Source organism: Hylaeus anthracinus, unplaced genomic scaffold (assembly GCF_026225885.1).
Source record: "Hylaeus anthracinus isolate JK02 unplaced genomic scaffold, UHH_iyHylAnth1.0_haploid 12000, whole genome shotgun sequence".
NCBI classification, from domain to species: Eukaryota; Metazoa; Arthropoda; class Insecta; order Hymenoptera; family Colletidae; genus Hylaeus; species Hylaeus anthracinus.
In genome coordinates, this window is record NW_026534347.1 from 2,654,020 (window position 1) to 2,681,961 (window position 27,942).

A 27,942-nucleotide genomic window follows, 5' to 3' on the forward strand; every position below is an offset into this window, starting at 1 on the left:
ATTTCCGTTCAATTGTTATATTTAAGTTGATTAATTTTAATTGTTGTATGGTGAACCAATTTGGATCACGCGAGAAACAAGTGATTCGCGTATTATATATATATATATATATATATATATATATATATATATATATATATATATACATACATGTTATTTAAGGGTACGAACGTTTTACGCATGCGACGAACGCAATCAAACATGATTATTATTTATTCATTCTTTTTATTAAATATATATAAAAAATATGTGTATAAGTTACAATGTTATGTGTAAAGCTGAAATCATATACGGTGAGTTACATCGAGTTCTGATTCGGTATGTCGATAGAAAACGTTTAAATGCTAGAGCATACTCTCTCCGTTTCCACCCTTATTGTATACAATAACTCCCGTTCGCTTTCCCAGAAAAGAAAAAGTTTTCCCGCAACAACCATTGCGGAGTTTACCTTGGTAAATCAGTACGTTTCGTTATGTGAGAGAGGACTAACATCGAGCGAGTGACTCATTCAAACAGGAACAATTTGTTTGAAATATTTCCCTTACTTTGGACCATGTCAGAATTAGTATTTATACCCTCATTGTTCGTGTGTGTATCCCTTATTTAAACATGCATTAACGACACATATAATTCATGGAAGTTCTAACGACAGTATCTCGAACGTATCTGCGATTCACCTATGATTTTCTTGGTAACTATATAACCCTATCCACATACGTATATACACATGTACAAATTTATATTGCTGTTTTGCAAACTTAACCGATTACACTCCACATACAAATTGCTTTAACGAGTTGTGCCACAACGATTCACTCCCATGACACGAAGATTCGCGACGAACGTTGGCTAACTCTTGGCTTTTCTTTTTTATAATAAATATAGTCATTTGGCGATACCAAATGTAACGATGTCCAGTGCCATTTGACACGTGGTACAAATTTCACACATATCGGATTACAGGCGTAAGTATGTGCAATTCAGTTTTTTCTTTTTTTCACTTACACTAGAGGATTCTTTAAACGCGTTAAATTCGTTAAATAATTCATGTCCGTGAGGAAGCGCGTAGAACTGCGTCGTGTGTACACATATATTACGTTTAGTATTAAATTGGACAGATATTGCAGTCTTGTTTGTAGCGATTTGCTATGAAATGTATACTGTCGTTTCTCTCTCTCTCTCTCTCTCTCTCTCTCTCTCTCTCTCTCTTTCTCTCATAAATGCAAAGCAACTTCTTTCGTACAAATAGCAAACGCAAACTCTTTATACAAATTGATCGTTTTACCCGCAATTCGATATTGCAAATCTTATACTACAAACTGTACACAATTTGATTAACTGCAGCCTTTATATACAGACCTAATTTATTTGTGTGCTTTCTTTCATTATTTTTGTATTTACCGTAGGTCGCGCGAGTATTCGAAAGCTTGCAATCGAAACGTTTCAATTAACAAAATGTATCAATTGTAAACGTAATAATAATTTACTGTAAACAAAAATTTTGTTGATATAATTCTGATGATAGTGTGATTGATATATCTCGTTTATTAAAGTATTTCGTTGCACTTTTCGAATACTATCGCGATCAACTGTATATTACAACGTGCGTGTTACACTATATACAATTGAAACTTAACTTATACGTGTAAATGGCAGCTTTACAAGTCATGTATAAAACTCTATACACACATAATGCATTCTGGCATTGCACGTGAATAAATTCGACGCAGACGTCTTTACGTTACCCTGAATGGATTATTTGTAACCCATGCTATTCTCACTGTGTACAATGTTTACCGTCAACCAACGCCAGTTGTACCTGACAGATGTAAACAGTAAGGGAAAACAGTCGCTTTCAAGCTCGCGAAGAGCTCGAACGTTCTTCGAACGACCGTACGTCTTTAATTAACTATTATTTTGCAACAAAGTATCTGAATCCACGATCGCTACACAACTGCACGTGTACTGCTTGTGACGATATATGTACGTACATATGTTTCTTTAGTACTTTTAAGATACATTGTGCATATTATTGATTATATCAGAAATGTTGTTCATTTCGATAAATACGCTAAAAGATTCCACTCGGGAATGTAACACGACGACGAGTCAAATTGAAGTTTACGTATTATAAGATATGATATAAGTCTTTTGGGATGTAGCTTCTCTTTCTTTTCTTCACTCGTTACACCGTTTCTTATAACAAAATATTCTGAGTCGTTACACTAGCGAAATGTAAATATTGCTGTTACAAATGTATCCATTCAGAAAAGTCTATAAAAGTGAGAATACGTCTAAAAATGACGATCTTAAATAATTCGATCTACTCTAGTTTTGTGTTCTTGAAAATATGCCATCGAAGAAATAGAAACCGATCAACTAATAATGGAAAATACGTTGCTACGTTAAATAGGAAAATATTGCTCAGGAATCATTTCGAGTGAAATTTTTCGTATGTTTCGCTAAACGCGAGCACCGCGTGGAGCGGTCTATTATTAAAATAATTTTTATGCGTGTATGCGACAAGCTTGGAAATTCGATGAGATCAATGACGATTTGTCAAATGTACACAAGTAACAAAAATAGCCTTTACAGCAATTGTTTACTTTTATAGATATCGGAACATTGGCATGAGTAGAACTCCAAAAGAAGAGGAAATTTCATGGCTACGCGATCTCTGTTGACGTAAAAATGGTAAGTTATCCTGCTTACGGTAAACCTTTTTATAGTTTGAACAACCTTACCCATCTTATTACACTAGAATCTATATACCTACAGTGTTCTTATGTGTCATTCATCCCATAAACAATTCTGTTTCATTTTAGAGTAGTATGAGAATATAAAACACTTTTTACAAGTCTTAATACCACATTTATACGGAGCGGCTACTTTTTTACCGTCGCTTTTGCTCTTACAGAATTTCAAACCGCACGGGTACCACCCGATGCATAACTCTAACGAACACGTGCAAGGTGCCCACATGTTAGACGTGTCCGAGCACCTTGTCACGAATAATGATCTAGAATCGTTTGTACCTTGTTGCGTTACGGAGTTTGTGCTGAAGTTGTACACAGCCGCCATAAGCGAAAGTTCTGACGAGCCTAACGAATTAAAAAACAACATTTTACATACACCATCAGAAGTCTGATAGAAACTACTTTTATAGCAGCGAATAAATGTGCCGCAAAGTGCTTCATATTATGAAGAGAGATGAACTGTGATATTGACTAACAAGCAGCAACCAGGAGCGGAAAGGGCAACAGAGATAAATAATACTCCAAAATAAACCACAAGCCAGGAAAGGTTTGGAAATCTGATAATAACTCCGAATATGTGGAATATATTTTGTCTAAATGTAAGTGCAACTCACCAGGCCTCTGAATCCATTGTTTAATGTCCTCATTCCTGGTATAAGCAGATCCTGCTGCTTCTCCGCAAAGAGTTGCAATGTGCTTAGAAATATCTTTAGACTCTGCCACGTCCAAAAACAGGTCCATGGTATAGTTTACATGACCCTTGTCTTCCTCTGCTACACGAATGGTGCCTGGGTTCTTTTGTCTCAATTTGGACATCGCATCGGAGGATATGAAATCCACCTTGAAGAAGTGATTCACGAAGCACAAGACCTGATACTGATTTTGACCGCGTTCTTCCTCGCCAAGGACCAAGGCTTTTATAATCTGTACTTCCTACACAGAAATTTTGAACATTGTGGCAATGTTTATAAAAACATCAACAACACAATTCATTTCAGAAGGACTAATTACATTTTTGAAGTCGATGAGCTGTGTCACCAAAGTGCCATCGGAGCATTGAAATTCTAAAGTGATTACATCCTCTGTGACGTTGGATGAAATTGTCTCCAGAAGAATATCACCACCCTGCGAGACAAAAGACACAAATGGCACGTACAGTCGATTCATTACCGAATCCCTTTGTTGCTACACTCTATTGTTTTTGAGGTTAATGCGATTAACTATTGCATCAAGAACACCTATATCGATTTAATTTTTTTGCAACGAATTGTTTTCACGATCGTATTCTTTTCGAACGACAAAACTGTCGATGGCTGAAGAAAATAAACGAGTTCGTACCTGATTTTTGACATTTATGAGCAAGTGAGTCGTACAAACACCGTACAAATATTGCAATACGAAGCAAACTGTGAATAATTCGTTGAGCATCTTCATTGTCGCATGTTGTAACTGCGTTCGTCGCGGTATCGAGAACTTTTGCAATTAACTTTGATGAATCGACATTTATTTGAATAATAAATACTTTAAAGATAACCTATTGGTAAGAACCGCCTACTCCGCACTCCATGGCGGTCGAACATTCACTCCCTAGGGGCATACACTACAAACTATATAGACGAGCACACTATATAGATGAGATTCGCCAAAAATTGAATTTTATTATTCTTTTATCGATATAAAATATCCTCAGTTTTATTCGGTACATCGTGTTAAAACTCTCTCGCTGTCCTGCGATTTCATCGTAATAGAACTTCGTTGTATGCTCGTTCGTCCAGTTAAGGGTGCTTTGGAAGACAAGCAAGATTCGTTATCTTCTCTGCAACTTTACAAGGTAAACACTGTTTTATTGAATGAAATCAACACAATGTTAAAATTTTCGATCGACACTTACAGAACTTTCGATCGTAACTCTGACAACGTGGGTGGAGTATTAGGTCTCTCGACTGGTTTCAAATCGTACATTTTCAGATGCTCGTAAACTGGAATCTGTAAACGCACTTTTCTTGTAAATTCGCGCTCAAATAACCATTCGAATAATTTCTGTTCTTCTAAATTTCAAAGTCCTCCAAACAGATTTAAATATTCCCGCCGAAAAGCGCAACCACGGACTACAGAGTTACTAGATAGAAGCACACTCACATAAGACAGGGACGTGTCGAGAATCGTTGGCTCGATATACTTCTTTGAAATATCAGGGACTCGATAAAAGCTACCCAGTATCGGTGGTCGCAGGCTCTTTCCATAAATAAACGTCGTTTCGTTGTCACTCGAGTCCGACTCGTTTGAGTCGGCCAAAGCCAGATCTTTCTCTTCGATTACATCTGCATTCTCCATCTCGTCGAACGATCTCTGGCTAACCGATCGAGCGGCAAAGTCTTGAACCGCGACCAGGCTGAACTACTTTCGCAGAAATAAAGCCAGGGGACCCACTTCGAGTCAAGTACCAGCCTCTAGAATTCTAGATAACGATTCGAGAGTGCTCTCCAACGTTACGCCCGCCGAAGGGTTCACGAACTGAAGTTCCGCGGGCCGATATTTGGTCGATAAGCTCCGCTCTATTGAGCAACGGGCACCGAGGAGAGTTACCATTCGCTCCCCTGGAACGTAATTATTCCTTTCCCCCATTGTTTCCTCCCTTGCAGATTTTTGTTTAATTTCTATGTGGAGGGAAATAAAGAAAGAAAGCATCCCCATAGCGTCCACCCACGTGCACGATAAGGGATGAGACATCAACGACACATTGTGTGTTGCAATGTTTGCGCTTATCAGCTCCATCGTACAATAATGATACCTACTTTATTATGCATCGTTTCACTCGTCCGACAAAAGCAAGTTCAATTTCGCAACGTTGAAAGGGAAAATAAAACGAAACGGCACGAAAATGCAATTGCGTTTTCGCATCTTTGAGGTGCAACGGATGGAAAATAATCCGACGGAAAAATAATATCGCGTTCTCTCGCCACTTTGAGACGCAAGAGACGAAAAAGTAAAACGAAATGAACGTAATATTGCGTGTTGTACACCTTCCAAGTATGAGACGCGAAAGCGTAAGGGATGGAAAGACGCTTTTTCGTCGCACGGGAAATACAAATCTCGATGAAGTACTGTATTGGCAATTTTATCACGTAAAGGAATATAGCAGTACGACGCAGAAGACCTAAGAGTGAGGTTGAAACGTTGCAGGGAATATGCAAATATTAGTCGCCGTCTAGTTTTGTCGCAGCATTAAACAGAAAGAAATTGAATCGATCGAACGATACTATTCCTGTATTTGGAAACCATTGTCAAGCACGAGGACGTACACGTGTCCCCGAGTGCTCCTCAGAAAATAACGCAAAATATACACTATATATGGCCACGTCAAACGCGTCTATTATTATTCTCGATTCAGCTCGTCATAGGTATGGTATAAGCTATTTGTCTCCTACCTTGCGGACATCTGTCTTCAACCACGGTCACGCATACGTGGTGGAATGACCATTCGAACAATCTTCGCGAATCTATACACTTGGTACAAGAATTCTTTTTTAAAGAGAACTCTGGGAGTAGAAAAGGTTAAACATTTCTGGTACGACACGTTACATTGATTCTTATTTCCGTGGTATCTCGGATACAGAAACTAAGGTCCTGAAAGTGGGTCTTCTTTGATCTAATCCGTTTACCTAATAGCTCGTATAATAATAAATAAAAATATCGTTACAAAAATACCGACAAAGTCGCAATCAAAGGGGAAAGATACTGGAAGAATGAAGTATCAAGAATCCTCATCGAGACGGAAGATTCCGAGTGTCCCACACTTTCGTAGCATAAGGAAATCGATTCATAACTCGGGGCCATTCATGGTCCGACACGAGGACTTCAACTCCGAGAATATCCTAATAGGGGCTGTTCATACATTGCGAAATCAATTATTCTAAACCACATGTGTTTCATTAGAGAATAATCTTTTCAAATTTTTGTAACTCTTCGTAATATTGAATATTCGTGAATATTTTAAGTGTAATCATCCTGCGTAAGACATGGTAACGAATATCTGTTGCGAGCAGATAACAGCCCCATCGATGGGTGGATGTAATTTTAGAATCACATGACATTAGAGAGGGTTAAGAGGGTTTTCCCATGTCTGAGAGTCTATCGTATTTTTGCTATCATTTCTTAAAGCGTAGGGTTTCGGGTAGCAACCCTAAAGGGACGTGCAAGAATAAACATCGTTGCAACCCTCGACATAACCTAGCTACCTGCTCCGAAGCTCAAACCACCCCAAAGTCGCAACGTACCCTCGTCGTCTGGAATTAGTCACATTCGACTTGTCCGTACGTGAAAGCGTTCAATTGTTCCAACGATCCCTAGTCGTCGTTTCCGAAACCGATCCGCGCCCATTCAAGCCTGCGTCGCGTAGGGGGTGGGGACGTAATCCAGAAGGGTGAGTTCCATCAAACGTCCGCGGCCGAGCGTGACGTCGTGCCGGCGAAGACGGTGATCTCCGGCGTCGAATCACGGGCGTCCCAGGCGCACGCGTCCGCCAACCGATATCAAACGACGGGGAGGCGGACGGCGCAGAGCGTCGGTTCCGTCGAAACGGCGGAAAACGTAACGTGTTTTATCGATTTCGTCGGGGTCGGCCATGTTCGTGTCCGCCAGCGGTCAGGCGCACTCGTGTCCCACCTCGAGAGACCGTGCCATCGATAGATTTTCCACCGTCTACACCGTCGTCGATGTCGCTGGGCGTATAACGATGCGCTTGTAAAACGCGACCCCCGTGTTTCCCACCACGACGAGATACCACGTACGTTTTCGCATCGACTTTGGTTCGCGTGACTGCAGCTTGACGAGCAACCACCCAGGCGAGGAAGCAACCCCCGTTCGAGAGCAGGCAGCCCACCAACAACCGCCGTGAGTAGAACTCTCCTCGCGGAGCAACCCTTATCCTCCAGAAACTGTTCTCTCGTTCCTCTTCGCGTTACGACACCGATACATTCCGTGGTTATTTCGACTAGTGCTTTCGGGGAATTTTCCTTTCGGGGAAGCTTCTACGGTTTCCGAAGCCTTCTCGAGAAAGCTAGCTCCCTGTGCCTCTACCACCGAGTATCATCGTTGTCAGTTCCGGTTAGTGATCGCGGGCTACCATGATTTCGAGGCTTTTCTGGGTCGCAAGGTAGTCCTAGATGCTTTCGTAGTTGGTCGCTTTTACTCCGTTTCGGTGGTTTTCATCGTCGATGGTAATGCCTGGCGCGTTTAGGTTCTCGTACACGAGCGGAGATTATAGATTTCTCGAACCGCGAGAAAGCTATTTCTGGTTACTACCGCTGCTAACCTTCTGCCATTTCTCTGTGGGTCGTCTTTTCGGGGTGGTTGTCACACTTGTTAGCGGCAGTCTGTTATTTCCATTTATGTGGGTCGGTTTTGAGCTTCTGATTTGGGGTCTGTTGGTAGTAGTCCGGTACGTCTGTCTCTTGTTATTGGATTTAGGTGGTGGTTAGATTTTCTGAGGTGATAGTTTAATTTTTGTTAAATTGTGATATCCTATTTCTACCTATGTGGGTGCTGGTTAAGCATACTTCTCCAGGCAGTATTTAAAGTTGGCAATCGGACCCTGTCAGCAGTGGCAGTCTATCATGTCTACCTCTCGACCATCGCGAGTCGTTTATCATCCTGGAGATGACAGTTGGGTTTTATTACTCGTAGACTGATATTTTCACCTACGTATCTCGCTCTCTCTCTCTCTCTCTCTCTCTCTCTCTCTCTCTCTCTCTCTCTCTTTTTCTCTCTCTGCTGGCAGATGGACTCTATTAGCGACAATCTATCATTTCTGCTGCTTTGAATTGTTTCTGGAGGTGCCAGGCGAAATTTCCAAGTAGCATTCACATCTCTCAATTTTACTTATTTCCAGACGGTAGTTAAACTTCTAATACTCTGCAATCTCCATCTCCGTGGGTTATTTCCTAGAGCGACAGCCACGTTCAGATAACAGTACCAAGCTATTAGTCTACCTCTCTGTCACCCTGGCTCATTACTCAATGAGCAAACTTTATCCACAGCAGTCTGTGATTCCAATCTCCGGGCCATTTCGTCTTACCCAACGTTCAAGCTCCGTCAATACCATCGGTCTATGGGTTTATGGGTTGTCTATGGGCCAGTGGATCATACCCATTTCTAACTCTCTCACATTCCAAAATATCCACGAAACCCTCGTGTCCCGTCGTCCTATATTTCGAAACACCAGGGTTTCGCTCGTTTCGTTCCTGGATCGTCCTCGAGACTGTCGTTCGTAAAGTTTCCCCTCGTTTTACCTTTGACTTCTACGTCCACCGTTGCGCGAATCGCTCTGAACTCTCTCCCTGGACTTCACGGGTCGTCGATCGTTTCAGAAACGTTCCCTTCCCTTCGCTGCACCCGTGAACCGTGAGGACTCTTCTTTGCCGCGGTCAGCTTTCGAGCCTTCGGTTTGTGCAGCGGCCAGTCGACCGACATGATCGCGCTGAAACTGCTGTTCCTATTTTGCCGCAACCTTTTCAACCTTATTATCGTTCTGTGGCCTGTGGTTAATCCCCACGCTGGACTAAGTGCAATTTAGTCGATTCGTTTACGAAAGGGACGAACTCTGGGGTCCGACAAAACTAGGACTGTAGGTGAATCAATGGTGTGTTGCAGTGGATCAAAGCTGGCGATAGGGTTGATGTGAGCTGGGGTTTGGTGTCGATAGAAGACCTTCTTGGAGATAGAGAGATCTTCGTAGAGATATTCTGAGTAATAGGAATTTTAGGAGGATGAGGTTTGAGACTATATCCAAGTGTATCGATTCTCGGTTTCCCCTCGATAGAACCATAACCGTCACATTAACGCAGGGTTTAATCCACCATGTTTAATCCACATTTTCGTTGTACCATTGAGAAACGAAGAGAAAGAGTGTAAATTCGACGCACAGAAGTAAAGATAAGCGTACGAATTCTGTGCAAAGGCGAGGAGTAGGTATATATGCTGTTATTAACCTAACCTCGATACGTATCTCTGAAAACGTGAGCAACACCAGCCTATCGATCCTCCTCCAGCATTCCCGGCGTGAAATTTCATGCTTCTAATTTTCTCCGGTATCGATGGCATCGCTGCGCTCCGAACGCGGAAGTCGATCGCTACCAGAGCCCGTGAGTGAACGTCGGTGGACCCCGTGGGTCCTCTTTTCGCGAACCCAACCCCTTTGTTGTCCCGTTAGCACACTTTCTGACAACTTTACTTGTCCATATCAACCTCCTCTGTTTTATTATCTGTCTTTCTTGCTCGGTCTGTTTCAGTCTTCATCCACTCTCTTAAGTAAACACTCGATCGAATAAATCGCTACAGTATTATTTTTATTCGGCACCTATCGAATCGAATTCTGCTCGTGATTCGTTACAAGGGTGCTAGCGATACAACGCGAATAGTGATCGACGCGAGGAACGTCCTTCCGGATGATATCGAGGCCAGTCGATAGTCGATTGACCGTTATCTTAAAGAATAGACGATAACGTTGGAACGAATTAGATAACAGCGACGAACAGAATGTGTCTAGGAAAGTACATTTGCCGTGTGGTCTCGATAAGCTTCGCGAAACACCCTTTTATTATTCGTCGCGCGCTATTCGAATAAAAATTTGCCCCTGTCCCCTGGGCTGAAGGCACTAAACGTAATTAATGTTTCGCGACGAGTGCCGTCTCCCCGGTGCTCGACCACTTTGCGACCCGTAAACTCGCAACGAGATTGAATTTATAAGTCGGTGAAATTGCTCGAGTGCGCTTCACCGTGATTCGAAAGCAGAAATCGCCTCGATTGGTCGGTGGTCTGGGTTGTAAAGCTAATTACGCGTCGCACGACCTAACGTGAACCAGGCTTAATGCTGCTATTAACGCCGATTAATCGCTCGCCGCACAAATTAGTTCCTACGCGTTAATAGGATTCGCCGTTAGGCAGAAAACGACGTGAAAGGTACAGGACGGCGAAGAATGATCGATGGCGCGCGAAGGGTTTACAAAAAGGGGAATGAAACAGAAATTTGCTTGCCCGAACCGTATCGAGCAAACTTTATTTATTGTGCGTATATTCCTGGGGACAAAAATACGAATTCGTCCGAATTTGACAACGTCCAGTTCAAGTATTCATGCTACCCTTTTTTTAGAACGTGGAACGTCGCATCGAGAATAGAAAACCGGGTTGTGGTAATAGTCTCGAAGTGAACAGTGGAGAGAAGATTATTTTTAGGCGCGCTACGTCGTATTATAGAAACAATTGTTTTAAACGGACGTTTCGCGGTACTCTAATAGCGCGTAGAGACATAGGAATTTCAGAATGTCTATAGAAGCAGAGACTGAGAAGTCGCGGTTAATATTATTGGACCAGTATCTATAAGCATGAGGTCGTATCGATTCGAGCTTTGACTATGCACTTGTGCCCACTATTGCTCGATGCACGCCAGCAAAACCCAGATCCTATTCGAACACAATGCTAGTCGAAGACAAACGCACCCTGAATCTCACGAGTGATTGTTGTAATCGCGCAACGACAGCAATCGTAGAGTAATTCTGTAATAATAGCAGACGTAGGCTTCCTACGAACTTATACTAGTTTTTGCTCTAATTTCGGTGCGAGATCTATCACTCCATTTCGTTATAAAATTTCTGTTGACTTAATATCGATTAAATAGTTGTCTGAATATTTGTCGAGCGCTTCTTTCGAAAAGAAAACAGATCCCAATGGCACGACAAGCTCGAATCTCATAGCGGACTCGGGATGTTTTGCGAGCATCTTCAATTATAGGTGTAATAACATGGAACGTCGGTTGAAACGTGTTCTTTGGTGGGGTGGACGGTTTAGTGGCCAGACGAGAGAGTGCACGCGATTGCCTTGATTAAAGTGTGCTTCTGAAAGAATACCCGTCCTCGCGTTCCGTATAAGAACGCCCCAACGTTTCTATGGCGCGTTTCTTAAACGTCGGCTTACGTATTCATAAATCTATTCGGTGAAATAACACTAGAAAATATTTTTTTTTACGAAGATTCGACTTTATCTACTGTCATCACGTGGTCACAGAACAAGCCCTTCATTACGAAAGTGGATGCAAGTTCGTTTTTTCTAAATTGGAGTTTCTCGCAAGCACTGTTTAAGAAAAGTCTTAATCTTGTCTGTGAAGAAGTTTCAGTGTCAACGAGGTAAAGTTTCCTTAGGAACGTGGTAAGTAAAGTTCAGTTGCTAAACAGCACGAGGAAAGCATTCATTATGAAACTAGTGTAAGTCCGCGAACAGGAACGTCTTTGCTCCATAGGAGATGTAAATGTGAAAATGTATAGCGCGAGGAAAAGCTGCTCTAGGAGTTTTTAATTTTTTGGGGGAACACGTTTTCTCTTACATAAACTAATGGCGATTTTCATCGCACCATACATCAGATAATTGTCGCACTTTGTACCTTTCCAACCTCTGGATAACTCGGACAGAACGCTGCTAGCTTAAACCTGTTATCGGAGGTTCATTAAGCAAATGGCTGAGTTACACAGGAGTCAATCTCGACACGCGAATCGCGACTAAAGCTAGGGTTGATGAACGAGCTGCCAATCTGGAACGAAGCGTCCTTTTTTGAAAATCGTCAGGCCACCTAATAGCTTATTTAAGAGCACGTTCGATCCATCGAACGCAGTATCCTTGGAGATATAAGAGAAAACGAAGTAAAACAGGACATGGAGGAACTAGGAGAATCCTATCGAGGAGCAAGACGAAGTGCTACTGGATAAAAGATCTAGTGGCACGTTTAAATGCAGAGTAGGTCGGAAGAGCACGTATTCCTTGAAGAAGGAAACTGTAATAGTGAGAGAATATATAGGGAAACGAAGCTTGGAATTAGTGCCAAGGAAGAAGAATTATCGAAGCTTAAAAATACTCCCTGTATCGTTGAAATCTTTCAAGAAGACTCCTAGCCTCAAACTAACTTACGTTTATTAACTCCACGGGGAAAAGATTTGTTTTTTAAAAATCATTCTCAACGTTTCAATCGTTTACATTCTAAATATGCAGAATAAAGTTTTCCATGCGAGGTTTTGTTCCTGAGAAAATTGATTTTTAACGTTTCCTGGATACACGCGCTACTATTTAGTCTGACGTGTCTGTCCATTGCTCGCTGTTTCTACTTATTCTGACATTCAGCACACCGATCATGTTATCATCCGCATTAAATGAGTCCAGCTAGTTACAAGCTGGATACTCCCTCGGAATATTATACCATAAATGTTGTCTCTGTGTTCGTCAAACTCTATGCAGTGTCCTGGAAATTTTGTACGAGAGAGTTATTTTTCAGAGAATATTTCGGCGCCTTCGAAGTTCATTATACGTTCATCATTACTGCTAACGACAAAGAATCACCGAAGCTTGGAAATATTCCTGTTATGAAACTGCTGCGAGCAGATTCGAGACTCCGCGTGTAAATCCTATTGAAAGATATCCGTATTGATTTTACACACTTCTCCGATATACCGGGTGGCCCGACAGAAACAGGCCAACTTGATGTTTTCGATGTTCTTACTGTCTTCGAGTGAGAAATGATCTCTTCGCTACCGTGCAAATATATATAAATATATTTGAAAGGAAACATGACTGATTAAAGATAAAATATATATATATATTATTATTAAAAATAGTGGGTACGTTAAGATACCCTGGTCTTAGCGAATCACCCCGTATAAAACGCTCCTGCTTTTCATCGATACGCAAGACATTGAACGCCACGAAGCACGCGCGATACTGTTTCTTACCTCCGAGCTTCCCTCCTACGCCGAGTTCACTAATTATCGCGGATTCCTAAGTCAAACATAATTAGCGCCCTGCGCGAATTCGAGACACGCTCAAAGCCCTATTTATTCTCTTGCGTTTGCTGCACGGCGAGCCTTTTGTGAGTGGGTCGTCGTTAAATCGCTGATTTTCTTTACCCCGTCGGCGCTTTCTACCCCGTTGAATGGAAAATACAACGACGATTACTGTTCAGACTCGCGCTACATTATCAATTAATAAACGAAACGAGAAAATTCAAACCGGTCTCGGTATTCTCAATTATGGAGGATTCAAGAGGGCAATTTTCCTTAGTCGTTATTTCGACCGAGTGCTTCGTTTATTTAAAGGAATTCTTATTTTTCTTGAAAATAATTTGCAAGCATATTTCTAAGCTTTGACACCGTAAAAATGAAATATTCAATGTCCCACAGAAAACAGCTGACATTGCTGCTGGTACAGTGGCACCAACCATGTCTTGATACCATTTATATTTAATACGTGTTGTTCATTGAAAACCAAATTTTTCTGTTTAACATTTCTTTCTATCTCTGATGGTTTTTTTTAGAAATTTAATGAAATATTGTAGACATTTCGTTCACACCATCGAGAGTAATCTCCACCCCTTGAACATGAATATCAGCCGGTATACCAAAATATGTGTCCAATATTTTTCAACGATCTACCTTGTGAATTCCGAAGGACGATCATCGAGTGAGTCTAAGCGCGTTAATGGCAAGGTCGTTAACACTTTCCCAGCTGATCGGCCACCAGGGGAAAAATTGTTGCAATAACGAGGCGTGAACACGTAACGGTTGAAGAGACGATGTAATTAAGAAATCGATGCAATTGTTCCGGAGACCTCAGCAGCGATCGCGGCGAGAAACTATCATTACGACTAAGTGGTCTGCCGATCCCTGCAGAGTTGAGCGACACGTGAAACCCTGGGAACACGACACCCTTTCACACCCACGCGTCTGTAACGCGACGCAGTAGCCAGGGGGTTATACACTTCAACGCCATCAAAATTCGCAACACGTTCACTGGCGCATAGGAGATACGTTCATCTCGGTAAAACGTTGCCGGCTCTGGTAAAACAATATTGCGTTGCTACCCAGAGATATTTACCCTTTGAGCTCTCTGCCTCCGGTATATGAAACTGTCATCTATTATGAGGAGAGATTCTCGCGGAGAACTTCACGAGAACAACGTACACTCTTCTTAATAAAAACAAACGAAAGTGGACGTATTCTTTTGATGATAGCGACAGTAAAGTAAAAAAGGATCGACTTATTTTACCCAGTTGCATCTAGGATTCCTCTTTTTCTAATTGTACGAACAAATTTCATTCACCACACACTCATTCATCGAATGCTTCTCGTTACTTAGATCGGATGATCTGACTTCAGGACTCGAGCAATACGTTAAATGCATAATTCGTGCACAATTAATACCAACGAGGAACAAAGAAATCGAAGATGTTTCGACCTAGTTGTGTAAACTATCTTTCGAATAAAATGAGAACAGTATGCGGGTCTCCTTTTCAACGTTCTACTCCGAAAATAAAAAGTTTCCAGCGTCGATTCGAATAGCACTCCAATTGCCACGAGCCCCAATGGCAATCAATTATTTTTATCGCATCGGTTCCTGCGACGATCCTCCGACCAATTTTTATGAACTTGGTCGAGACGAGTAGTGTCGACCGTGACGCGCCCACAACTTAAGTGGGTATCGAAGGACGTTAAGTCGCCGCGCCGCCTACGCATCATCTTCATTTTCTACGGTACCGAGCTTGTTATTGATTTTGCATATTTAAGCGAACATTAGACGGTTATCACCCGTTGGACGTGTTGGCAAACAAGACCGTTCATCCTGCGAGTGCTCCAAACATTGACGAACGTTGTTAAAGACACGTGTACTGAAAGTTTTCCTCGAAACAATGGCTGTATTCACCAAGCACTCGTATTTTATTGGACCAACACTTTCAATGGTTCATTAATGGCTAAAAGAACATGAATGCTAAACTTGGTCACGTTTCCCTATCAGCCAGAGAAACACGTACAACTGTTTCATAATAAAAACAGAAAAGAGATTGTATACCCATTTCAATTCTGACAAGTTTTTCCACGCAGGTGGTGTTTATAAATCTACACGAATTTATCTAGGAATAAATTTGTATTAAAAGTCGAAAAAGATTGTTCGATTCCTATTGCTACAAAGAGCTGATAAGAATTCGGTAAAAGGTCCCACATATTTATATAACAACTAGAACGCGGTGAAAGCTTTTTGAAGTATACGATTTGTTTATAGAGGGAAATCGTATACGCGGTATAAAATGCGTGAATTGTTATACTGTCACAAATTTTAACGGATCGACGACATCGGAACGCCCATCGCCGCGATCTTTTCACGACAGCTGTGGAATTATCCTCGAAACAGGACACGATGGAGTGAAATGAAAAACAATACACAACCGTGCATTCGTTTATCTCCGAGGTTGTCTGTCACTGTGGTAAATGCGGGGAAGTATTATGTGCGTGGGTGACGCGACTCTGACGTCAATTTATCGTTCCGCGTGACGATAACGATTATTTCGCTGGTCGGTGGATAGTTATATTCCGCTGCTCTGTTATCGCATTTTATTGGAGGCCAACGTCGACCACTGATGAGGGCATAATTCCTATCGAAATAACAAATACAAACTACAAGTAATTTTGATAAAGGATAAACAACCATTTAGCCATCACTCGCCGAATAAAAATTATTTTAACTCTTCAAAAAGAATTTGGAGCTACGAAAAATGTTTTATACAACGTGGAAATGAAATACTTTCGCTTGGTTCACTCTAATGCTAAGGTCGAACTCTTCGATCAAGGGATGGTCGCCTCTTGTTTAGGTACCTGCTTCGTCAAGATTAATCGATTTACCCGAAATCTCGTTGGGAGGGCTGTAGAAGAATCAGGGACGAAGTAGTGAAAGCTTATCAATGTCAGATCTCGTTCACGAATGCGACAGGACGAGCATCCCCCGCGCGATTCCCCTTTCAAGTTTCTCTTTTATTTCCCTTTAAAGAAAAATCCGATTTCCCTTGATCGTCTCGTAATATCTCGCGAGCTTTTCCGTGGGACGTCATCGTGAACGCTGGCGCAGCTGAGAGACGCGTGCGACTCGATATTAACTCCATTAACCCTCTGTACGCTGTAAAAAGGAGTTTTCATGACGTTCCACGGGAAAGCTTCTAGATCAAGTGCAGTATCTTGATTCAAAAATATACACCTTGAAGAAGGATAGGGCACTACGAATGGTGTTTATTACGAGCCCCAAAAGAATGAAACGAAAAATGATCCCTCGACTTCAAGCCATGATTTCGATTAATATGTTCATTGTTTTCCCTATTTGAGTTTGCGCTATTTCCTCAAACGCGCAGAATGATCCATAGCTTTCCAATACGGCGCAGAATAATAATCTACTTCTGGTCGTCTACTTCGGGGCACGTACTCGCGACGATATGGCTGTCATAAAATTTCCCTCGCAGTCTTAAATCACCATAAATAGAGAAAGAAAAAGAGGGCAGAGTTATCGCGATACGAACAGAGCCGCAAGCCGAAGTAATTCTCACATATTTCCTCCGCGACCCTGCCAGTCGCGTTCCTCGACTTCTTGCTACCCTTCTCGAGCCATGATCTTTTTCTGCCATAAGCTTCGCGCCTTCTGCCGGCACTTCCCTCGATGCACGCCCACGCAACCTTTCTCAAAGGCGACAGTACCGCGTCACCCTTATTTCTTCCAGTTCCTCCTCCGGGACGACATTTGGCGTACCTACGCGCACCCTGGTATTTTTCATGACGTCCCACCGTTCCGTTTCCACGGATGGAATCTTCTTATACACCCTCTCTCGAGGAACTTCTCTCCCTTCGAAGGGAGTTTTCACGCTTCGAGGGACATAGGTGGAGGAAGGTTGGGTGGATGTGATTCGGCTGAAGAAAATTGACACGGAGGGTTGGACTGTTTCCGTTGACCTTCTTTTTTATTTTTTTTAGTAGGAGAACTGTATTTTGTCGATACTCTTGCTTTGTAGTAAGAGATACTGCGTAAGAGGCATGTGTTTATTTGTTTATTTTATGAGGGTAGGTAATCTGTAGCTATAATCAGAAGCCCCTGAGGCCTCCTTACGATTAGTATCTCAGTCTATTGGAACCTAACACATTTTTATCATTTCGTCAAAGTTATACTGGAGAGGATATCGAGCCGTTCGTACCTGCCAATTAAAAATTACCTCCGCCAGCTCGTTTGCCACGGGGTAACTGAGTAAATAGCACCCGGAAGTGTCGAGGCTCGCATAAGTTAACGCACGCGATAACGGAGGGCAATAATCTCGTTGATTCGTGGGTACGAAATAAACAACGTCATTCGGGTTAACGAGTGGGACTCGATATTGTTCGATCGCTATTCCACCTTTCGTCGTAAACTATTTATCGTTTAATAAAGAATCGCGATGGAAAGCTTATCGCGGAGAATAAAGTCGGGATCCGCTCGAAGTGGGGCAAGAGTAATACCCGTAGTGTCGCTTCAGCTTTCGATACTTAAGAGAGAAAAGTTAATTCGTTAATTGACGTTCGTGTATCGAGGCATCAAAGGAAAAGCCTCTCCTTTCACCTAATTTTTCGCATTTATTCCTCGTCCTTTTTTACTGCGACAATTACTCGATAATTATCAAAGGGAACCCAGTCCACTCTGATCTACGGGGTGTCGAGTACCGTAAGCGTCATCGTTCTATTCAAGCAAATTAATCCATATAATAGATACTTCATTTTTTATTCAATACTTCAAATCTTCGTTCAGATAAAGTAATAAATATATTTACTTTTTTCTCGAGAACGAAGCCTCGTAGGAAAATAATTGTTCTCCACGTTGAAAGCTAGTTTCTTTACGCATAACGATCGTGTCGCCATTGATCGCCAGTTATCGGCCGCCCTGTACAATAACACTTATTATATCGAGAAGGGGATTCAAATCACGCGAGTCGCCAGCGCACGCAATCGCCGCGATACTCATGCGAGCGCACAATCTACGAATCCGGAAACACGCCGTTGATTGCAAAGCCTAGCTCGAGGAAACACCGCGATTCGCGTTCCTCGTTTATGGTCTGCGACAGCCAGTAAAATAAAAAGAAAATGAAGTTTAACGTCGCGTAATTCACTGCAATTTTTACGCGATTCCTCGTCTGAGTACGTCAACTGTTTCATACGCTAAATTTAGTCACGTGTCTGTTATGTTCGATGTTCTGTGATCTTACGCTGTAATTATGTATAAACGTGAATCGTGTGAAACTCTTTAAATTATCGTTGAGTAAAGTGGTGCATGGTTACGCAGTGCGTAGGATTCAAATATCCTTCGTGATTCAGTACTATTCGAATTCAGCTTTGATTCATTTGAATGAAACTGAAAATAAGTTTGTTGTTCGTCTCAAACCAAGAACTTTATCTCGATGGTGAACTTCACACGAAAGAACCTTACATTGCGAGAACATGCTCACTTTTTCTGGAGAGAGAGAGTCCGTGACACACTTAAAAATAGATTAAAAGGGGTGGCACTCCTTTTCATATAAATATTCCACTTGGAAAGTTTATCGAAGATTATGCCAGGCTAATCGAACTAACCGCGGTGTTAAATTACTTTCGTTTGAAAAATAAAATCCTGACGCAACTAGCCAAACACACTTTGTTTTCTATTTAAGCTGCTGTGTGCTAAATACGTTTCCATATGAAAAATTCGTGTGCTGATATCTTTGTTACTTTTTCTTGGGACAGAAAATGCCTGCCATCAAGAGGGAAGCAGAGAAGGTGCCGGAAGAGCTGCCGACGGAGAACATCATCGAGTCGACGGTAAACAACTTACTGGTCACAGACATGGAAGTAAAAGAAGGTAAACATCGTTTCGAGCGACATTTAAATGTACTGTCCTCTTTTCATTCCTGATTCATCTCGTGCGTTTCACAGGGACAGATTCGGAGGTGGTCACCGAAAGTGCAGGGAAAACCTTCGAAACCAAAATGGAGGACCTCGGGAAGGAACTCGCGGAAGAAATGGGAATACCTACATGGGGCCTCGTTACAATTCTAATAGGTAAAAGCAAACAACGTGCGAGTACTTCGTGCAATAGCAACGGACCATCAATTGACAACCAACAATTGTCGCTGATCAAAACTCTAGCAAACTCACCGATAGTATCGAAAACCTACATTTACTTTTCTATATACATATACATTAACGTTTTCTCCAAGCTACATGATCTTTATTCTCCGACTACAACAAGCCTACTGTTTTACTCTTTCAGAACAATCAAACAATCCAGAGCGCCTCTGTATCTCGAACAAACGACACTAACTATCTAACTTACTCTGTTCCAGTTCCGTGTCGAGCTAGCACTCGAAACTTTCACTCGTTCGCATACTTTTTTACTCCATTTCGAAAGAACCACGAGGAAAAATGACCATTCGTCGAAGCTTACGATTAATCGAAGATGCTTCACAAAATTGTTAGATCGATGGTCAATTTTCAACCCCCTCATTCACGACCGAGCGAGCTTCCCGCGCTTATGAGTTGCGCTTAAACGATAGTTGCGACACGAATTTAGAAAACCAAACCCTTCGCACTGAAAAATACGCGTTTCCTTCGTGGCTTTTATCCAAGTATTGTGAGAAATACATGGTGAAATATATAAGTTCAATAAATCGACAGAAAGATAATAAATTACACGGTTCCGAAAGTGCGAAGGGTTAGCGGCATCATCCCTTAACCCAGCATCCCCAAAATCGCGGCACTTTTTAATTCCACCGAATCTTCTTTTCGCTTGAGTAGCCGTAGGCGTAGTAGTTCTCGGAATCTGCTTCTGCTGCATAAGAAGATGCTGTCGCAAAAGACGTTCCAAGGACGGGAAGAAGGGGTTGAAGGGCGCGGTGGACCTCAAGTCCGTGCAGCTACTGGGCAGCACGTACAAGGACAAGGTACGCACTCGGTGTTCCGTGACTTCATGTAGATGTTAGACGCACATTCTACACTCGTGGAATCCACTTCGATCTGTTAAGGTTCAGCCTGATATGGAAGAGCTGACGGACAACGCCGAGGAACCAGACGAAGCGGAGAGCAAGCAGAGCGAGGTGAAACTCGGCAAGCTTCAATACAAGGTTCGTCGGTTCAAGTTACTTGAGAAACTAAGACTCCTAAATATTACTAGAAACAAGGAATCCTGAATATTCCTCCATCTGGACAATTTTATCCAAGCAATAATCTCGCCACTAATGATCGCGAACGAACGACTAATTACAGCTGGAATACGACTTCAACACGAACAGCCTGGCGGTGACAGTGATACAAGCGGAAGAACTGCCAGCCCTGGACATGGGTGGCACGTCCGATCCCTACGTGAAGGTCTACCTGCTGCCCGACAAAAAGAAGAAGTTCGAAACAAAAGTGCACAGGAAAACGCTCAATCCCGCCTTCAACGAGACTTTCACGTTCAAGGTCCGTTTTCTCTCGTACCACGCGACCTTTTCCATCGCTAATGGAGGTGTTTATATTTCAGAACGTTCCCTACGCGGACGCCATGAACAAGACGCTCGTCTTCGCCATCTTCGACTTCGACAGATTCTCGAAACACGATCAAATCGGCGAGGTGAAGGTGCCTCTGTGCCAAGTAGATTTGGCTCAGACGATCGAGGAGTGGAGGGAGCTGCAGAGCGTCGAGGGCGAGGGTGGCCAGGTAATTCTTTTAAAAGGATTTTATTTTTTAATTTATCAACGAATTTCTTCTAAGCATATAGTATTCATTAAAAAACAAAATTCTTTAGCCTACTGTGCAAAGATGAGAAGTTGGCTAATGAGTCTGATTGGTGACAGCATAATTATTCTACAGAATAATATATTATACTATAGGACACTACACTGCTACCAATCAAACCAACTAGCCACCTTCTCGTTTCCGTATAGTACGTATAATAAACAGAAGAGTCCAACTATCTATACACGAATATTTGAATCTACACCGAAGGAATAATTTTGAACGGAGAATAAATTTTACGCGAACACGCTGATTGCAGGACAACAAATTAGGCGACATTTGCTTCTCGCTCCGCTACGTGCCCACGGCTGGTAAATTGACTGTGGTGATCCTGGAGGCGAAGAACCTGAAGAAGATGGACGTCGGCGGCCTGTCGGATCCGTACGTCAAGATCGCTCTGATGCAGAACGGAAAGAGGTTGAAGAAGAAGAAAACGTCCATCAAGAAGTGCACTCTTAATCCGTATTACAACGAATCGTTCACGTTTGAGGTACCCTTCGAGCAGATACAGGTACGTAACGTTTACGTTCTACTGCCCCTGCCTCTTTTCTTACTTTTATTTAATACAGTTAACAGACACAGGTAACATTAACTGTACACGTAATTCAGTACTTTTCTCCAACACCGAATTAGTTTTGCACACGTTTCTTTTTAATTATATTTTAGACAGGGACGGTTACAGTAACTTATTTATTAATCTGTTTGTATCCTTGTAATATAAGAAGCTGGTAGCTATTATACTTAGGCTCGTTGCAAACGGACGTCTGCAATGTTATTTGAACAAAAAAAAAAAAAAGAAACTGGTGAGATGAGACTTCGCGATCTTAACTGTAACGTTTTTAGTTATGGAATAACGACATGGGGAATGACTCGAGCATGCAAAAACAGACGATCCGTATGCAATGCGTTAATCAGCCCTTCGTAAGATGCTAGTTTTTACTCGAATAACCTGCTTCGCAAAAAAAAAAAAAGGAAAAAACGCTATTTGCAGCTTCTATTTTTGAAATATTAATAGCCTTCTTTTATATGCTATGAATTTTATTAAAGGAAAGTAATTCATTTTCAATTCACGTTTCTGCCTGCTTTACACGAGCTTATGAAGGGATTATGTTAATGAATTTTTGAACATACCATACTTCCGGACCGTAAGGCCTACTGTAATATTTCTTATCGCTACACAATATTTTATCTACGATGCACTTGCTCTTCTAAATCGTGCGAGCTTGAAAATCATGCGTCTAATCGCTATGCATGCCATTTGGAAAGTAAAGTATCACGTGCACACTACCATTAAAGAATATTTGATCATGCGTCAAATACACTCTCTCCTTTTATTAAACGTACATATGACGAGTGATGAAATACTTTCGAGTGATAGTGTATAGGAAAAAGAATGCCTTTTTGAAGATAATATTTTTATTCTCTATCGCTTGTGCATATATTATTCGTTCTTTAAAATTATCCAAGTCTTTGCAATTCGTCCAATCAAAATCTACCTAATAACATCCAATTCCATCAACAATCCCTTCAGTTTAAGACTAATATTTCCCGGTACTACAAGCACGATTAGGAGCTCGCGAGAAGGGATCTGGAATCTGCTCCAAAAAGTATAACAGTTCTTGTGACCAATTTAATGTAGAGTCTAAGCGTAAAATAAGATCATTAAAGAAAGTTTAATGAAAGAAGAAAGTCTCGACTCTAGAAAAACATGGTAAAGCCAATAGTTGCCCTATGACATCCCCGAGATCCATTCTCGCGACCTCTGCACTTTAAGACTCTACTATTAATATGCCTAAACGCTAGTTTGTCGATGGTTTCTTACGGTCCGGAAGGTATGGCGATGTATTTTCCCGTGGGACGATACATTAACACGTGATTTCGCGTTTAGAAAGTGCAATTGGTTGTCACGGTAGTCGACTACGATCGTATCGGCACCTCAGAACCCATTGGGAAGGTCGTCTTGGGGTACAACGCGAGTGGAACAGAACTGAGACACTGGTCCGACATGTTGGCATCCCCGAGACGTCCTATTGCTCAATGGCACACGCTTAAGGACCCCGAGGACGGCGACAAGAAGGACTAAAGAGGGTTGTTCGGTATGTCCAATGTTAAGGTAATGCACACCAAAGGTTCTAAGCATATACGACAAATGTACAGAAGCGGTTACTTTCGTTTCGTTCGGTTACGTTCGCTTTCGCCCTACCCCTCCACTCGACAAACTATATATATTTTCCAACGATATCCGTGGACGATGCACCGTAAACGAAGCAGGATTTTCTCTGGACAAAAGAAAGGAGCGAAAGAGGTGGACGAACAAAAAAAAAAAAAACAAACAAACAAGAAAAGATTAAGAAATACAAAGGAAAACAGAAAAAAAAACGGAAGCAACGATCTCCCCACGGGTGAAAACCGATCGTTTATTCACAGGAATAATCGTGCATGAAAACGAGAGAAACAGTGAGCAAGTGCGAGAGAGCGAGAGCGAGAGAGAAAGAGAGAGAGCGAGAGAGAGAGAGAGCGAGAGTGTGCGAGAAAGAGCGAGTAAATATGAAAAGAGAAAAGAAAATAAATACTTAGTAGATATTAATAATCTATTATTAACTAAATAACAATAAAATACCACCAAGAAGATTTTAGTATTAACAAATATGTTCTCGTGGAGTGTAGCGTCTTGTATATACGTATATCTACTATACTTCTCCCTGTAGATGTAACATTGAATGAAACTTCAACCGAGAAGCGTCCTCTTCGAGGTATCTCGATGAAGGCATTGAATATTTGCAAAACGAAAAAAAAAAAAAATAGAAAATGAAGAAAAATAAACACGTGTTTCGACTTCCAAATACGATTAATCTGGACAGAAGCTCCGGTAGCATGTTTCCTTTTGTCGTTTAATCGGAAACACGTTTGATAAGGTGTTTATAAGGAATACTAACGCTATTGATCTTATTAGAAGTTATATATTTATACATATGCATATACTATATATTTTATGTATATAGTATATAAAACATATATAGATATATAATGTATACGATTGTAGATTGTGTCTTGAATTGCGTGGGTAGTTGTGTAATTTTTTTCGGGAATACGTTTAGCGACATTTGTACAGATTGATATAGTCGTGTTCGTGCAAAGATGATATAATTAATTATAGCGACGGCGAGTACATTGTAAACGGTGCACGTAATGGTTACGAAGCGAAGACGTTCGTTGTCGTTTAATTGCGGAAATTACCTAGCCCAATGCTCCTCAAACTGGGAGCGCTATCGGAAATAACAAAAATGCTTCTTGCGATACTTTATTCCAACTAAACGAACGTCCATTAACGAATTTTCAGTTGTCTCCTAACAAAAACATCAAGGACACTGAAAACCTTAATCCTCGAAAGCTTGAAACCCAAAGATTCTATTAATTAGCTCGTTCACCATGAGATTTCATCGATATACTCTATTAAAAAACAAAATATACGAATCTGTTACAAAAGTCACATTCGTGTGCATTACTTTAAACGACAGTTCAAATGAAAAAAATATATAAAACTGTATCGCGCTTTCTAGAAGACATATTATTTCTTTTTAAAATCAGTACCAAGAAAACAATTCGAATCCACTCTAGGTTTGAGGGACAGTGATCTAGCCGACGATTTCTATTATTTGTTTCACGCGACTAAAACGAGCTTTCCCGCTTCCTTTTTCACGTTCAATCGAAGTAACGACATTTTTATTTCCTGTGCAAAGAGGCAATGCTTTTGATCGCGATATCTTCGTACAGTAACGACTTTAGACTATGCGCTACCTGTACAGGGAACTTCGTTGATCGAAACGAACGAAAAGCGCGGTAACCTCGGAACCCCTATCCGCGTGAAACGGTAAACAAATGAAACGTTCCTCTGCGGTTTCACTCACAAACCTCCACGGAGGTTTTTGTTATAACAGCATCCCTCGATTATAATGTTTTTTACTAGTATCACTTCGTTAGTCTACTCGTCTTATCGGTGAAACTGTTATAATCGACGGATACGCGTACGGTGGTTCGTTCGTGAATGAAGCTCCAAGACGACGGAGCATGTAGCACGTTTCGATTGGCGAGTTCTCGTGATCGAAGACAGGGATTCTTTGACGAAATCGAACACCGTCGTTCGATTTTTCCAAACTCCGTGTCTTCGTCGAAACACTATACATACGCGTGTACGTGCAACTGTAAACATATTCGTATATATACAATATATGTATTATATATATATATTTACCACGTGTTATATATGCAGATACTGTTATTGTTTTTAAAAGGAAAAAAAAGACGTAACGGGCCTACCGATTGTATAACTTGCGTTATCGTTTCGTTGATCTATTTCTTGAAACATGGACATAAAGAAGGAAAATATGGAGTAACGACATGGGGTGGTTCTCTATGTATCTCTGAGAATTGAAGATTCGATGTGAAAACGCTATATATATTAAATCAATTACGAACGTCCCGAGATCTACAAGGCATTATATATATGTATACATATATTATATACTATATATGTATCCTTCGAGAAATGATTAAGGAAAAAAAGAATCGATTGTTAGAGAAACTGACTTTATACAGTATTAACTGAGTTTGACTGCTGTAAAAAAAAAAAAAAAAAACTTCATATATTTTATTGCATCGTTGACCTTGAAGCTTCGAATTCGACTGAAAGAGACAAAAGAAAACGGGTCGATTGGTACAATAAAAGTAGCGTTTTTTGCGTGATACGTGTTCTAAGCTAAGAAATAAAAGCACGTTATTAGAAGTCCCATCGACACCCTCCCAGCCCCTTCTTTAACCCTAAAGAGAACTTCCTTCGACGCCACCGATCACCGTTTCCGGTCAGTCCAAGTCGACAAGCTAACCAGAGAGTTCGTCGCTAAAGAACCCATGTAAACGGGTCGTTAACGCTTCTTCGAGTTCTCATTGCCCAACCCTCGCCCTACTCGTCGCCGAACAACGCATAGAGACTTTGTAAATATCACGTCGTGAATATTTCGGAGACTCCGGTTCTTGATGACTGCATGTATACATATGTCCATTCGAACTTCATCGTAAGCACTAGGACTATTAATTCTCATTCGGTTCGATCTTTCTCTACTTGGTTTGCCCCCTACCCAGCGTAGCACGCGTGCACAGTGGCGCGTTGTCCTAATCTGTCAAGAATCCTCAGCATCTTTCAAAATTGAATATCCCAGCAAAATCAAAATCTCATTTCACCTACTCTTCGACTAATTCAAATAAATACGTATTCAAAAAGGTTCCCTAATTTTTGCACAACCTCCTCTAAGATCCACCCCATTTTTCGGGTCCCATGAACGCGCCACTGCGTGTGCACTACGCGATCCAGTTAAAAAAAAAAAAATTGCACGCGATCGAGTTGTAATAATCATGTAACGATATCACTACTGATAACAGGATTAGTAATAACGTTAATTACACGTAAACAGTAAACGTATCGTGAAGAGTGTCAGATGTATTCAAGAGTTTGGTGATGTGCTTATGATTTCTAGCTTCTTATCGTAGTGACGATCATGCGCGTACGAGTTCTGATATGAGCCGTGTAAGATAAGAAAAGAAAACACGATGATGGATGTTAATCTAAAAGGGTATCCTAGACGAAGGACACGGATCCTTTCCTTGCATATTTCCCAGAATCTCGAAGCTAATCCAGTGATATATTCGCCTGTATATCTGTTACCATTGTACGAACTACGCTACAAAGACCCGAATATCGATTGTTACCGATTACCTCTAACATAAGCATAAGCAAGCGATGCTCGAAGCACAGAGGCGACGACCGTTTCCGCTTGTGATGATCGATCGTCGACCGCGCTTCGAGGAGCACGTGCTTACCCAAAATAAACAAAAGTAACGTGCACCAACGATGCTATCGAATAAAATACTTTTCTCGATTCAGTTGACTCCGTGTTGTATTTAAAAGAAGAAAAGAAAAAGTAATAGAAAATCTTTTGGTTAGAAATGTACATAAATTCGTAATTAAGGGATTCGTCTACGTTCGCTCTAATTTTCGTTTTGCCGCATGCATATCCGCGTAAGTTACTAATTCCCATCGAATACATATTCGTTACCTCAACGGTGTGACGTTAATTTAAGCTTACAGTAACGTTCGTTACATTAAAATTAACCTAAACGTAGCATTAATTTTATACCGCGGGGAAACGAAACGGGGATCAAGATGATCGCTGATTTGTCTCTATTTTCATTTCGTACCGCTTTATCGAGCCCTCGATAAAGGGGAATCGTTCCAAGACTCCATGCGAGAACACGATCGCCGATCAGAGTATCTAGTCCGGGAAAAAAGTACGTTAAGTCACCTGAGATAACAACGCATGGTACGACTTTGCCGACGGTGCTAATAAATATTCACGAATTATGCACGCTTGCACCGAACCGGAGATTGACAAAATTCCTGATCAGACAACAATTTCGAGTGACGAATAAGAAATGAGCTCAACGAAAGCTTCGATTTTTCTCAAAAAATTTTGCCGATCTCTGCGCTGAACTTTACATAGCTTGGAAACTC

At 41.4% G+C, this 27,942-nt stretch overlaps 3 protein-coding genes across 8 annotated transcripts in view; 1 reads left to right on the forward strand and 2 right to left on the reverse strand.

Moving 5' to 3' along the window:
• The window catches only part of LOC128890001 (out at first protein), a 61,008-nt gene extending 56,649 nt beyond the window's left edge, over positions 1-4,359 (reverse strand). Inside the window, exons 1-4 of one of the 2 annotated variants that reach the window (XM_054148127.1) lie at positions 4,095-4,357; positions 3,768-3,881; positions 3,371-3,689; positions 2,701-3,101 (exon numbers count right to left, since the gene is read on the reverse strand). In XM_054148127.1, coding sequence (XP_054004102.1) covers positions 2,791-3,101; positions 3,371-3,689; positions 3,768-3,881; positions 4,095-4,190 — 840 coding nt within the window. In that variant the 5' untranslated portion in view covers positions 4,191-4,357 and the 3' untranslated portion in view covers positions 2,701-2,790. Of the gene's footprint in view, positions 1-2,700; positions 3,102-3,370; positions 3,690-3,767; positions 3,882-4,094 lie in introns of those variants that run through there. The other variant, XM_054148128.1, reaches the window with a different exon arrangement.
• LOC128889993 (synaptotagmin 1) lies at positions 217-27,732 on the forward strand. 4 transcript variants are annotated; one of them, XM_054148113.1, is made up of 10 exons: positions 218-1,983; positions 2,615-2,694; positions 19,349-19,463; positions 19,538-19,663; positions 20,399-20,544; positions 20,626-20,724; positions 20,867-21,061; positions 21,123-21,299; positions 21,637-21,888; positions 23,266-27,732. In XM_054148113.1, the coding sequence occupies exons 2-10, from the start codon at positions 2,692-2,694 to the stop codon at positions 23,458-23,460; spliced, it is 1,308 nt and encodes a 435-aa protein (XP_054004088.1). In that variant the 5' UTR covers positions 218-1,983; positions 2,615-2,691; the 3' UTR covers positions 23,461-27,732. The 4 variants fall into 4 exon arrangements, with proteins under 4 accessions (XP_054004090.1, XP_054004088.1, XP_054004087.1 ...); XM_054148115.1 differs by having other exon boundaries at positions 217-2,694; positions 20,632-20,724; XM_054148112.1 differs by having other exon boundaries at positions 218-2,694.
• On the reverse strand, positions 4,395-6,658 carry LOC128890006 (WD repeat-containing protein on Y chromosome-like). Of its 2 annotated transcripts, none has more exons than XM_054148134.1 (3): positions 4,896-6,658; positions 4,648-4,742; positions 4,395-4,572 (listed from the first exon to the last, which is right to left on the reverse strand). In XM_054148134.1, the coding sequence occupies exons 1-3, from the start codon at positions 5,088-5,090 to the stop codon at positions 4,449-4,451; spliced, it is 414 nt and encodes a 137-aa protein (XP_054004109.1). In that variant the 5' UTR covers positions 5,091-6,658; the 3' UTR covers positions 4,395-4,448. The 2 variants fall into 2 exon arrangements, with proteins under 2 accessions (XP_054004109.1, XP_054004108.1); XM_054148133.1 differs by having other exon boundaries at positions 4,395-4,578.
• Positions 27,733-27,942: the final 210 nt, after the last annotated feature.